Source organism: Taurulus bubalis, assembly GCF_910589615.1.
Source record: "Taurulus bubalis genome assembly, chromosome: 3".
Lineage (NCBI taxonomy): Eukaryota > Metazoa > Chordata > Actinopteri > Perciformes > Cottidae > Taurulus > Taurulus bubalis.
Window position 1 is genome coordinate 39,727,758 of NC_136591.1, and position 12,866 is coordinate 39,740,623.

General features: G+C 49.3%; 1 protein-coding gene across 1 annotated transcript; it reads left to right on the forward strand.

Moving 5' to 3' along the window:
* Nucleotides 1–9,326: 9,326 nt before the first annotated feature.
* On the forward strand, nucleotides 9,327–11,522 carry LOC306734660 (tripartite motif-containing protein 16-like). The gene has a single exon (XM_079216026.1). The coding sequence runs from the start codon at nucleotides 9,360–9,362 to the stop codon at nucleotides 11,046–11,048; it is 1,689 nt and encodes a 562-aa protein (XP_079072152.1). The 5' UTR covers nucleotides 9,327–9,359; the 3' UTR covers nucleotides 11,049–11,522.
* The last annotated feature ends 1,344 nt before the right edge of the window (nucleotides 11,523–12,866 follow it).

Sequence of the window (12,866 nt, forward strand, 5' to 3'; positions counted from 1 at the left end):
CCTCTTACCAGAACATTGCATTCACTTGTTAAACAAAATAGACACCCTATCTCATGATTACGAGATCAGGATCTCAAAATTACATGATGACATGAATAAAGCAACTGTAAGGCTCTTTAACTGACTATCATATGAATCACAGGTCATTCACTTGATAAACTGATTAAGTGATTGCAATGCGCCACCGTAAAAAATAGTATATAAAGGAGAAAAAGATTTACCTTGTTTGGCGTCACGACGCAGCAGTCCAGGAGCAGGCTATGACGGCGATGACCGCCCAGATGCTACAACTGACGACGGCCCTGACCCAGCTGGTAGCCGCTGCGCCGTCTCCTGCCTCTCCACGTCCGGCCTCTCCACCTCCGGTCTCACCGGCGCCTGTGCCAACACACGAGCCTCGTGTGGGTACCCCGGAGCGCTACGCTGGAGAACCTGAGGGCTGCAACCCATACATCACAAACTGCTCCATCCTGTTCTCTCTGCAGCCCCACACCTTCGCCTCGGAGGAGGCTAAGGTAGCCTTCACCATCAACCACCTGACTGACAGAGCGCGACTGTGGGGTACCGCTGAATGGGAGAGACGCACGCCGGCCTGCTCTTCGTTCCTGTTTTCGGCAGAGCTTCGCAAGGTTTTCGGGGCAGTTTCCAAGGGCCCAGATCCAAGCGGGGGACTAGCGGAGCTGCGTCAGGGAGACCGGACTGTGGTAGATTATGCCTTGGAGTTTCGAACAAGAGCACGCCTTAGCGACTGGAACGAGGCAGCACAGTGCGAGGTGTTCTTGACTGGGCTAGCGGAGTATGTTAAAGATGAACTGATCTCTTTTGATTTGCCTGCCAGTTTAAATGGCTTAATAGAATTGACTTCCCGAGTGGACAGACGCATCCAGGCAAGGCGACAGGAGCGACGCAAGGGGGAGACAGATCGCCGCGCTTTCAACCAGCGCCGAGCTCCTCCGGCAGCCACCAGCTTCACCTTGGCCTCTCAAACAGTGGAGGTTGAGCCCATGGAGGTAGGGCGCACCAGTCTCACCCGCGAGGAGCGGGAGCGCCGTCGCCGGGGAGGTCTTTGCCTCTACTGTGGCCAGGCTGGTCACTTTGTATCCCGGTGCCCAGTAAAAGACATGGCTCGCCCGTAACAGGGGAGGTACTGGTGAGCCGAACCACAAGACTCTCTCCCAACCAAAGACCCCTTTTCCACGCTCAGCTGCTACTCGTGAACGGATCACAGACCCTAGCTACGTTCATTGACTCTGGTGCTGATGACAGCTTCATTGACGAGGACCTAGTCCGTCAGCTGGGTATCGAGCGGGCACCGCTGCCATGCCCTGTTCCTGCTAACGCTCTGGACGGCCACCTACTGGGGACAGTGACTCACCAGATCGAACCAGTTCGTATGCTCCTGTCGGGTAACCACCTGGAGACCATTCGGTTTCTTATCCTGCGGTCACCCCAGCATCCACTAATCCTGGGACACCCCTGGCTCCGTCGCCAAAACCCCCACATCGACTGGGCCACAGGGGCCATCAGGGAGTGGAGTGCATCATGCCATCTGATCTGCCTGAAACAAGCTGCTGCAGTTCCGCAGTCAGCTTGCCCCAGCTCTGCGTCGGATCTGTCAGGAGTGCCTACGGAGTACCATGACTTTCGGGAGGTATTCAGTAAGGTCAAGGCCACATCCCTGCCCCCACATCGTCCCTACGACTGCTGCATTAACCTGCAACCAGGCACCACCCCCCCCAGGGGCCGTCTCTACTCCTTATCGGCACCTGAGAGAGAGGCCATGGAGGCGTACATCAGTTCCTCCCTAGCTGCTGGGATCATCCGTCCCTCTTCTTCACCTGCAGGTGCGGGGTTCTTCTTCGTAGGGAAGAAGGACAAGTCACTTAGGCTATGCATTGACTACAGGGGCCTCAATGACATTACCATCAAGAACCGCTACCCACTCCCACTCATCTCTTCTGCCTTTGAGTTGCTGCGAGGGGCTACCATCTTCACCAAGTTAGACCTACGTAACGCCTATCATTTGGTCCGGATCCGAGAGGGGGACGAGTGGAAGACAGCTTTCAACACCCCCACTGGACATTATGAGTACCTGGTGATGCCCTTCGGTCTGACTAATGCCCCAGCCGTCTTCCAGGCACTGGTGAACGATGTGCTGAGAGACATGCTGAACAAGCAGGTATTTGTCTACCTTGATGACATTCTCATTTTCTCGAGGTCCCGAGAGGAGCACATCCACCATGTTCAATCGGGCCTCCTGAGGAATTCCCTGTTTGTGAAGGCAGAGAAGTGCGAGTTTCACGCCTCTTCTGTCTCCTTTCTGGGCTACATCGTGGGACAGGGGATCGTGCAGATGGACCCTGCCAAGGTGTCAGCGGTGACGTACTGGCCCATCCCTGACTCGCGTAAGCAGCTGCAACGATTCCTGGGATTCGCCAATTTCTATCGGCGGTTTATCCGCAGCTATAGCACTGTGGCTGCCCCACTCACGGCACTTACCTCATCTAGAGTGCAGTTTCGGTGGTCACCTTCGGCTGAGGAGGCCTTCCAGAACCTGAAGGCCCGGTTTACGTCGGCCCCCATCCTGCAAGTCCCCGACCCAGAGAGACAGTTTGTGGTGGAGGTGGACGCCTCCGATGTAGGGTTGGGGGCCATCCTGTCCCAGCGGTCTGCCAGTGACCAGAAGCTCCACCCATGCGCCTTCTTTTCCAGGCGGCTCTCACCGGCAGAGAGCAACTATGACGTGGGGAACCGAGAGCTGCTTGCCGTTAAGATGGCCCTTGAGGAGTGGCGTCACTGGCTTGAGGGGACCAGTCTGCCATTTCTGTATTGGACTGATCACAAGAACCTTGAGTACATTCAGTCCGCTAGGAGACTGAACTCTCGGCAAGCCAGATGGTCTGTTTTTTTACCCGGTTTAACTTTTCCCTCTGTTACCGGCCCGGAACCCGTAACGTCAAGCCGGACGCCCTGTCACGTCAGTTTGTGGACAAGGGGGATTCCACCCCTTGCACTGACAAGATCCTGTCTGCCCCTGTTCTGGTTGCCTCTATCACCTGGGAGGTAGAGGAGCGAGTCAAGGCTGCCCTGGAGGCCCAGCCCGGGCCGGGCTCCTGTCCCCCTGACCGCCTGTTCGTTCCCCAGACCCTGAGGTCCGAGGTCCTCCAGTGGGCCCATATTTCCAAGCTCACGTGCCATCCTGGGAGCCAGCGTACTAAGGATGCCTTGCAGCAGAGGTTCTGGTGGGCTACTCTGGAGAAGGATACCCGGGAATTCGTCAATGCCTGCCCTGTCTGCAACCGGCACAAACCTTCCCACCAGGCTCCCGCTGGTTTCCTGCAACCTCTGTCGGTGCCGCATCGGCCCTGGTCTCACATCTCCCTGGACTTTGTGACCGGTCTCCCGCTGTCCAACAAGCATACCACCATCCTAACGGTGGTAGATCGGTTCAGCAAGATGGCCCACTTTGTCCCCCTGCCCAAGCTCCCCTCGGCCAAGGAGACTGCTGAGCTGGTTCTGCTGCATGTCTTCTGGCTTCACGGGCTTCCCACGAATGTAGTCTCCGACCGGGGTCCTCAGTTCACGTCAGTCTTCTGGAGGGAGTTCTGCACGCTAATCGGGGCCACAGCCAGCCTGTCATCGGGATTCCACCCACAGTCTAATGGCCAGACGGAGCGCAAGAACCAGGAGATGGAGACAGCTCTACGGTGCTTGGTCTCCGAAACTCCAGCATCCTGGTCCCAGCAGCTCCTGTGGGTGGAGTATGCTCACAACACCTTGACCAGCTCTGCCACTGGAATGTCCCTGTTCCAGTGTGCCTACGGGTTTCAACCTCCATTGTTCTCGGCCTTGGAGAAGGAGGTTTCCTGCCCCTCGGTCCAGGCTTTCGTCCGCCGCTGCCACCGTACCTGGGCCAAGGCCAGAGTTGCGCTCCTCAGCTCAGCCAACCGGTACTCCGCAGCGGCCAATCGGCGCCGCTCCAAGGCCCCCACCTACCAGGTTGGTCAGAAGGTGTGGCTGTCGACCAGGGACCTACCCTTGCGAGTGGAGGCAAAGAAGTTGGCACCCAGGTTCATCGGATCATTCGAGGTCCTGAAGGTCATCAATCCTGCAGCGGTGAGGCTCAAGCTGCCCCGGGCCATGCGGGTCCATCCGTCATTCCACATCTCCAGAGTCAAGCCGGTTCGGGAGTGTCCACTGGTCCCTGCAGTACAGCCTCCACCGCCACCGCGGTTCATCGATGGAGGTCTTACCTACACGGTTCGTCGCTTACTTTGTTCCCGCCGTCGTGGGAGAGGGTTACAATACCTGGTAGACTGGGAGGGCTACGGCCCAGAGGAGAGATGCTGGGTCCCGGCCCGACACATTCTGGATGCCCCTCTCATAAGAGAGTTTCACTGCAGCCACCCTGACCAGCCCTCCAAGGGGCCTGTGCCCACGGGGGCTACCCAGCCGAACTCTGCTCCCTCTCTTCCGTCGGCAGAGTCAGACATCGAGGAGGAGCCGTCCTCCGACCAGGACAATTCACCCGCCGATGAGGAGAGGGCGGAGATGTCGGAGGAGTATTAGGCCTCCCTCAGATCCTCTTCGCCAGCGTGGCGATGGCTTTGGGACGTCAGGAGCCGTCCCTTAGAGGGGGGATTCTGTCACGGTTTAGCGCCACACTTTTCCTCAAGTTATTTTCATCCTGTCTGCCTGTCTGTATTCTAACTGTCCTGTCATTTCAGATCCTGCTGCACGCCCCCTTCATCAGTCACTCCCTCCTCGTCAGTCCTCATTTCTTGCACCTGGCCCATCCCTGTCTCACCTGTTGCACATCCCCTCATTAGTCTTCACTACTTAGGTCCCCTCACTTGCACTTGTCCCCTGCCAGATTGTTTTGTGTTTTTGAACCTAGCTCTCCAGCATTCCTTGTGTGTAATCTGTAGTGACCTGTTAAGTAAACGAATCGTATTCCGTACCTCCGCCTTCCTGAGTTGTGCTTTTGGGTCCTTGGATTATCGGGCCGTTACAAACGGAAACTTTGTATCCGTTATAGAACTTCTCGGCAGATATGACCCTATATAACGAGATAGTGAAAGAGGTCCACGACGCAAAATTTTATTCGGTAATAATGGACACAACTCAAGACATTTCCAAAGTAAATCAACTCAGCCAGGTGCTGCGCTATGTAACAATTTCAAAAGATGAAAATTACACTCCGTTAGAGGTCAAAACACATGAAAGCTTCATGGGTTTCCATGCAGTGCATGATCAAAGCGCATCTGGTTTGGAGAAAGACATAGTTGGCCTTTTAGAGAAGAAGGGTATTTCTGTCAATAAATGTCGAGGACAGGGATATGATGGTGCAGCCACAATGAGTGGGGCGTACTCCGGGCTACAAAAACGCATCTCAGACAGAGAACGTAGCGCCATCTATATTCACTGCGCTTCTCACAATTTAAACCTCGTCCTGAACGATGCATGCCAAAATGTAACAAAGGTAAAAGATTTCAATGATTCTGTGATTCTTCAAAGCAGGGCCTACACTTAAACGGCTATGCCCGACGCGTTGGGCATCCCGGCATGATGCTGTGCGCTCTCTCCGCTTTCGCTTTAAAGACGTGATGAAAGCACTGACGAAAATATGTCTATTGTCCAACAAAAAGGAAGAGTGTGCCGAGGGACTCAAACACAGCATGGAGAATTTCGAGTTTGTCCTCCAAACAGTTATACAGGGTAAACTTCTCCAAACTGTAAATGTTGTTTCACAGAGCCTCCAGAAACAGAATGTGGATGTTTTGCAGGCAAGCGAATATCTAGCCGGTGTATCGCAGAGCCTTGCTGCACTCAGAGGGGAGTTTCAAAGCCTTAAAGAAAGTGCCCAAGATCTTGCCCAGTCCTGGGGCATTCCTCCCACATTTCTTCAAAAACGCGCCAGGCGCACCAAGAGGCATTTCGATGAGTTATGCGAGGATGAGAGGCTGCTGGATCCCGAGGAACACTTTAAAGGGTCAGTGTTTTACCAGACTGTAGACATAGCCATTACACAGGTCACCCGTAGGTTCAGTGGAATGCAAGAGGTGGCAAGGAGGTTTGGGTTCCTACGCCCACGAGAACTCCTGTCAAAGTCAGACAATGATATGTACCAGTCAGCGAGTGCCCTTGCTGAGCAAGACTCTGACGACTTATCCGCGGACTTCCCAGACCAGGTGCTCGCCTTAAGACAGGCGTTAGAGTTCGCCATCAGGGAAATAAAAAATGGCTCAATTCATGATTTAGCGAACACGCTAATAATAAAACACAACTCCATACTATCAAGTGTGTCTGATGTAGCCACGGCCATCAAATTATTTCTGACAATACCCGTGACTGTCGCAAGCGCTGAATGGTCATTTTCCAAGCTAGAACTGATCAAAACATATCTCAGAAGCTCCATGTCACAAGAGAGGCTGTCAGGTCTGGCCATCCTTAGCATAGAGAGTAAACATGCGCGCAGTTTAGATGTAAAGAGCGTGGTTAAAGCCTTTGCACACAGATTTGCTAAAAGACGCGCACATGTGTATTCAAATGCAAACCTGTAGAAAGTAGCCTACCGGTGTATCGACTATATGTAGGCATATTTGTTATGTTGTTGTAACATATGTTCTGTTTGAGCTGTTCGATAGGCCCTAGCATATGTTTTTCAGTTGGAATACATTTGTTCTCTGTTTGAGCTGTTTTTTTCTGATTGAATGCATTTCCCTCAAAAGAAAAGCTTTGGTCCTGTTCGTTTATCTTTGGATAATGACCGCTGGACAATACATTATCCCTTGCATATGGGGGGGTGGGGGGGGGCTCTCAGGGTTATTCTGCAGGGGGGCCTCGTGTGTTTCCGTTACGGCACTGACTGTATTTACGCTCATCCTCAGCAAGCAGTTAAGGTTTCGCCAACTCCTCGTTTCTCAGAATAGAACCAGAGTTGGTTTGTCGCTAAGTGAGGAGAACCGGTGAGAAACACGAAGAGGTTGGTGGTGAACCGCGTGCTTCTACTCAGACTGAAGCCTCCAGGCTGCTCGGGGTTTGCAGAGGTACGGCTAGCTACAGCGGCTAACGACTGAGCTTCCTTAGTGCAGAGCCGTGCTTCTAACCTCCAACATAGCAAAGAAACTACACTCATTACATGTACCCTTAAGGGAGGCGGAGGAACGGCTAAACATGTGACACACTAAAGCAGAGAGAGCAGGAGAGGTCGAGAGGGAAGCCATCGCTAGCTGCTAAGCTAAAGTACGGGAGCTCAACTACGTGTGAACCAGTGGCGGTGCGTCAATAGAGGGCGCTAGGGCGCCGCCCCTCTTAAAATTTTGCGAAAAAAAAAAGAAAAGAATTATTATATACCAAATAATTGAAATAAGAAATATACCGTGTTGACGCGCTAAATGTGTGTGGGAGAGCGTAAGCCCCTGTCAACAACCAGTTAAATGTGACCAAATATAATATATCGCGTTCATCATGTTTCCATAGGGACGCAGGACCTTTTATATACTACAGTGAACATCAAGGCCACAGAAGGAAAAGCCTCGCGCTGCGTGTCGCTTCATCGTATCTTCCAGTTGTTTGGCGACTCGCTGCAGGCGACGTGAGCAAAGAAGATTTAAACAGAGACTCACGCGCTCGTTCATCCGACTCGACTGGGAGCGAAGATCTGAGAAGTCCATGGCCGTCTCAGGGAGAGGCACCATACCTGGAACACACACACACTCTAAATACTAAGTAAAGTGGCATTTTTATTCATTTTTTTCCTATTTCCTACGCCGACCCGAACGCACTATAACTTGACAGGAAAAAAAAGAAAAAAAAAAAAAAAGTAGAAAACAATAAAATGTATTTATCTAACACACACGCTGCAGATAGAGAACACACACACACACACACACACACACACACACACACACACATACACACACACACACACACACACACACACACACACACACACACACACACACACACACACACACACACACACTCTTAGTTACTGACCGGGGTCTGAGAAGACGGCTTTGGCGTGGCAGGCCAGCAGCAGCAGCAGAATCAGGTTGAACACGGATCCGTGGAGAGTACACCACACGCTGCAGAATGAAAGCAAAGATCAGCTGGTTTAGTACATATACACACACATATATATATATATTTATTTATTTATTTATGTACTAAACCAGCTGATCAAACCGACAGAAGTGACTAACTACAGCGGGAAAGCAGATTTTCTTGCTTCCTTTTTTGCATTCGTGGTTCTTTCTTATTGTCTATTTTATTGTCTGTATTCTATTATTATTATTTATGTTTTAATATCAGTGTAAACATTGACTGTGTGTGTGTATGTGAGTGTGTTCAGCTCGAGTTATGTGCTTCATATTGGAATAAAAAGCAGAAGTTTAGACGAATCTAAACTGACAGGAGTCACTAATTTGTTAATAGTTTTGATAAACAGGCTGTTACTAACACTTAAACTACTAAAAATAAATATTTTTTAAATATGCATCAAAACTATGACAAGTATTTGATAAATTAAGATAGTAATATTATCATCATTAATATTAAAAAAATATGATAATTACGATTATTATTATTTGTAATAATTTAGCCACCTGTTTATTCTTAAACAATGTATTGTATTTAATTATCTTATACTATATATTTATGTACATTCTTAGTCTTTAAGAATTATGATTAACTAAAGTTGTAAAATATATGTAGTGGAGTAAAAAAGTACAATAGAGTATCTGAAATGTACTGAGTAGAAGTATGAAGTAGCAAAGTGAGCAAGTAAAAAATACCTCGAGTATGTACTTAGTCCAGTACCTGATAGTTAGTGGAGATGAAGACAGTACAACATAAAGTACACCTGATACTGTGACGTATGTGACCGGTAGTAGACCGAAGAAGAAACACACACACACACACACACACACACACACACACACACACACACACACACACACTGCTGTGAAAGCTTTAATTCTGCTGGGTTCTTCAAATAGGAATAAAACTGCACACATACAAATTGAAGCTTGAAATACTGGTTTATCACTCGCAGAAGTATTTTTTTTAAAGAGTAAAACAAAGTTCACATTCACAGCGCCGCTCCTCTTCCTGGAATGAACCACAGCTTGATAAGCCCTCCCTCTTCCTCCTGCTCTCTAACACAGCCGCTGGACTCTGTCCTCTTCCCTCCCCTTCAGATCTACAGCTTTACAGATGGGTGTAACCAACATGGTGTGAAGCAATAGAGCTGACGCGCCCCGTTCACTGAACATCACGTGTTGTTCAGATCAAGTCAAAGCAGAGTCGTTTCTCAGGAAGTGAAACTCAGACAGTCGTTGCTACTGAGAGCTGAAATGGCGCAGCAAGGAGTTCAGCTGGATCGGGAAAGCTTCTCTTGTTCCATCTGTCTGGATCTACTGAAGGATCCGGTGGCTATTCCCTGTGGACACAGCTACTGCATGAACTGTATTAAAGGCTTCTGGGACGAAGAGGACGGTAAGAAACTCCACAGCTGCCCTCAGTGTAGGCAGAGCTTCACACCGAGGCCTGTCCTGCTGAAAAACACCATGCTGGCAGCTTTAGTGGAGGAGCTGAAGAAGACTGGACTCCAAGCTGCTGCTGCTGATCACTGCTATGCTGGACCTGAAGATGTGGGCTGTGATGTCTGCACTGGGAGGAGACGGAAGGCCTTCAAGTCCTGTCTGCAATGTGTGATCTCTTACTGTGAGAAACACCTCCAGCCTCATCATCAATCACCTGCCTTTGAGAAGCACAAGCTGGTGGAGCCGTCCAAGAAGCTCCAGGAGAACATCTGCTCTCGTCACGACGAGGTGATGAAGATGTTCTGCCGTACTGATCAGCAGTTCATCTGTTACCTCTGCTCTGTGGATGACCATAAAGGCCACGACACAGTCTCAGCTGCAGCAGAAAGGACCGAGAGGCAGAGAGAGCTGGAGGGGAGTCGACTAAACATCCAGCAGAGAATCCAGGACAGAGAGAAGGACGTGAAGCTGCTCCATCAGGAGGTGGAGGCCGTCAATCTCTCAGCTGATGAAGCGGTGGAGGACAGCGAGAAGATCTTCACCCAGCTGATCCGTCTCCTGGAGAACAGAAGCTCCGATGTGAAGCAGCAGGTCAGATCCCAGCAGAAAAGGGAAGTGAGTCGAGTCAAAGAGCTTCAGGAGAAGCTGGAGCAGGAGATCGCTGAGCTGAAGAGGAAGGACGCTGAGCTGAAGCTGCTCTCACACACAGAGGATCACAACCAGTTCCTACACAACTACCCCTCACTGGCACCACTCAGTGAGTCTACAGACTCCACCGGCATCGACATCCGTCCTCTGAGATACTTTGAGGACGTGACGGCGGCTGTGTCAGAAGTCAGAGATAAACTACAGGACGTCCTGAGGGACGAGTGGACAAACGTCTCACTGGCAGGGACTGAAGTGGACGTTTTACTGTCACAAGCAGAGCCCAAGACCAGAGCTGGATTCTTAAGGTATTCACGTGACATCACTCTGGATCCAAACACAGCACACACACGGCTGTTATTATCTGAGGGGAACAGAAAAGCAACATTTATGAGTAAACATCAGTCTTATTCTAGTCACACAGACAGGTTCACTAGTTGGTGTCAGGTCCTGAGTAGAGAGAGTCTGACTGGACGTTGTTACTGGGAGGTGGAGAGGAGAGGAGGAAGAGTTGATGTATCAGTCTCATACAAGAATATCAGCAGAACAGGGTACATTCATGAATGTGGGTTTGGATGCAATGACAAATCTTGGGCGTTACGTTGTGACAACAACAGTTTTGCATTCCGGTACAACAACATCAGCGCTCCCGTCTCTGGTCCTCCGCCCTCCAGAGTAGGAGTGTACCTGGATCACACAGCAGGTGTTCTGTCCTTCTACAGCGTCTCTGAAACCATGACTCTCCTCCACAGAGTCCAGACCTCATTCACTCAGCCTCTCTATGCTGGAGTTGGGATTTATGATGATGGAGCCACTGCTGAGTTCTGTCAACTCAAACAGACAGAAGTGATTTAAGGGACAGCAGGTTCAATTATGTGTTTTAATTCTTAAACTGATGTTATTGTTCGAGAGCTGATTTCTCTTCACCTGTCAATCAAACATTGTGGGCGGTGCTTTGACGTGTTCTCATTATTGTTGTGTAGATGTTTGAGCTCCTTCCTGTGTCTGTTTAGTCGTGGAGGCTCTCACTGCTCATGGTCATCTTTGTTGACCTGAACTCATATTTCTCTGCAGGAAAATGTAAACTTCTCTGATCTCTAAATGTTTGATGAATATTGTTGTTGATGTATTTGTTGTTGTGTCTCTTCCTCTGCATGGGTCTTAAAGAGAGAAAGCACCAGAGCTTCTTTATCCTAGATATTTTATTCTCACCACTTCCTGTAAAGTATTCTATCTTTATATGTGTGAGACTAAATGTTGTTGTTGTCTGAATCAACATACAAATGATGTACTATGTTGTATTATAAAATAAAGTATCATGATCATAATCAATAAGGAAGTCATTCACTATTATTTTACATAAGTGAGATTCAGGTGAAACTAATTTAACAGACTTTACTGATGGGATGTGAACAAACTGAAGGTTTACATCAGGGGTGTCAAACTCATTTTCACCCCGGGCCTCATCAGCATCATGGTCGTCCTCAAAGGGTTGTAACTGTAACACTGTAGACATTTAACTCCTCCCAGCATCATGTTAACTGTCTTTGTATCAGATTATTGTTTATTCAAGTGTACAAATATTGTACATGCATTTATATGAATGTAAAAATATATGGAAGCAAATTTCTCTGTTACTATGACAGAAGTCCATTTAATTTAGGGTTAAGAAACCCACATTACTAAATTATGATAAATATACAATTATAAAGATCAAACTTAAAACAGAAGAAAATAACAAAGACAAAGATCAAACGCACGTTGTTATTATATTAACTTTCTTTAAAGCTTTTTTGTCACAGTTGAGAAAGACATAACTGGTCCAACAAGTAATTGTGAGCAAATAAAGACATGCATGTGGTCTGGGGCAGTGGTTCTACTGGTCTGGGGCAGTGGTTCTACTGGTCTGGGGCAGTGGTTCCACTGGTCTGGGGCAGTGGTTCAACTGGTCTGGGGCAGTGGTTCTACTGGTCTGGGGCAGTGGTTCTACTGGTCTGGGGCAGTGGTTCTACTGGTCTGGGGCAGTGGTTCAACTGGTCTGGGGCAGTGGTTCAACTGGTCTGGGGCAGTGGTTCTACTGGTCTGGGGCAAAGGTTGAACTGGTCTGGGGCAGTGGTTCAACTGGTCTGGGGCAGTGGTTCTACTGGTCTGGGGCAGTGGTTCTACTGGTCTGGGGCAGTGGTTCTACTGGTCTGGGGCAGTGGTTCTACTGGTCTGGGGCAAAGGTTGAACTGGTCTGGGGCAGTGGTTGAACTGGTCTGGGGCAGTGGTTCAACTGGTCTGGGGCAGTGGTTCTACTGGTCTGGGGCAGTGGTTCCACTGGTCTGGGGCAGTGGTTCAACTGGTCTGGGGCAGTGGTTCTACTGGTCTGGCTGCAGGACCCACCTTGACCCCTTCATGACAAGCTGAGATCCAATGTAAGGAACATTTTCAACTTCTCAAATTAATTTAATGATGTGGTGCAGTTTGAACCTGAGAAAGTACACAATATCACAGTATGCCAACACACATTTTTTTTTAATAAACATTCCCTTTTGCACTCAATTAAAAACCAAAAAGTGCATCTTAAGGACATGAGGTAGTACAACACACATAATATTTGTATAACTTCAGCCTTTTTAACAGACTCAGTGTTTTCATGCACAACAGCCCTGTGTCTGCAGTGGAGTCCTT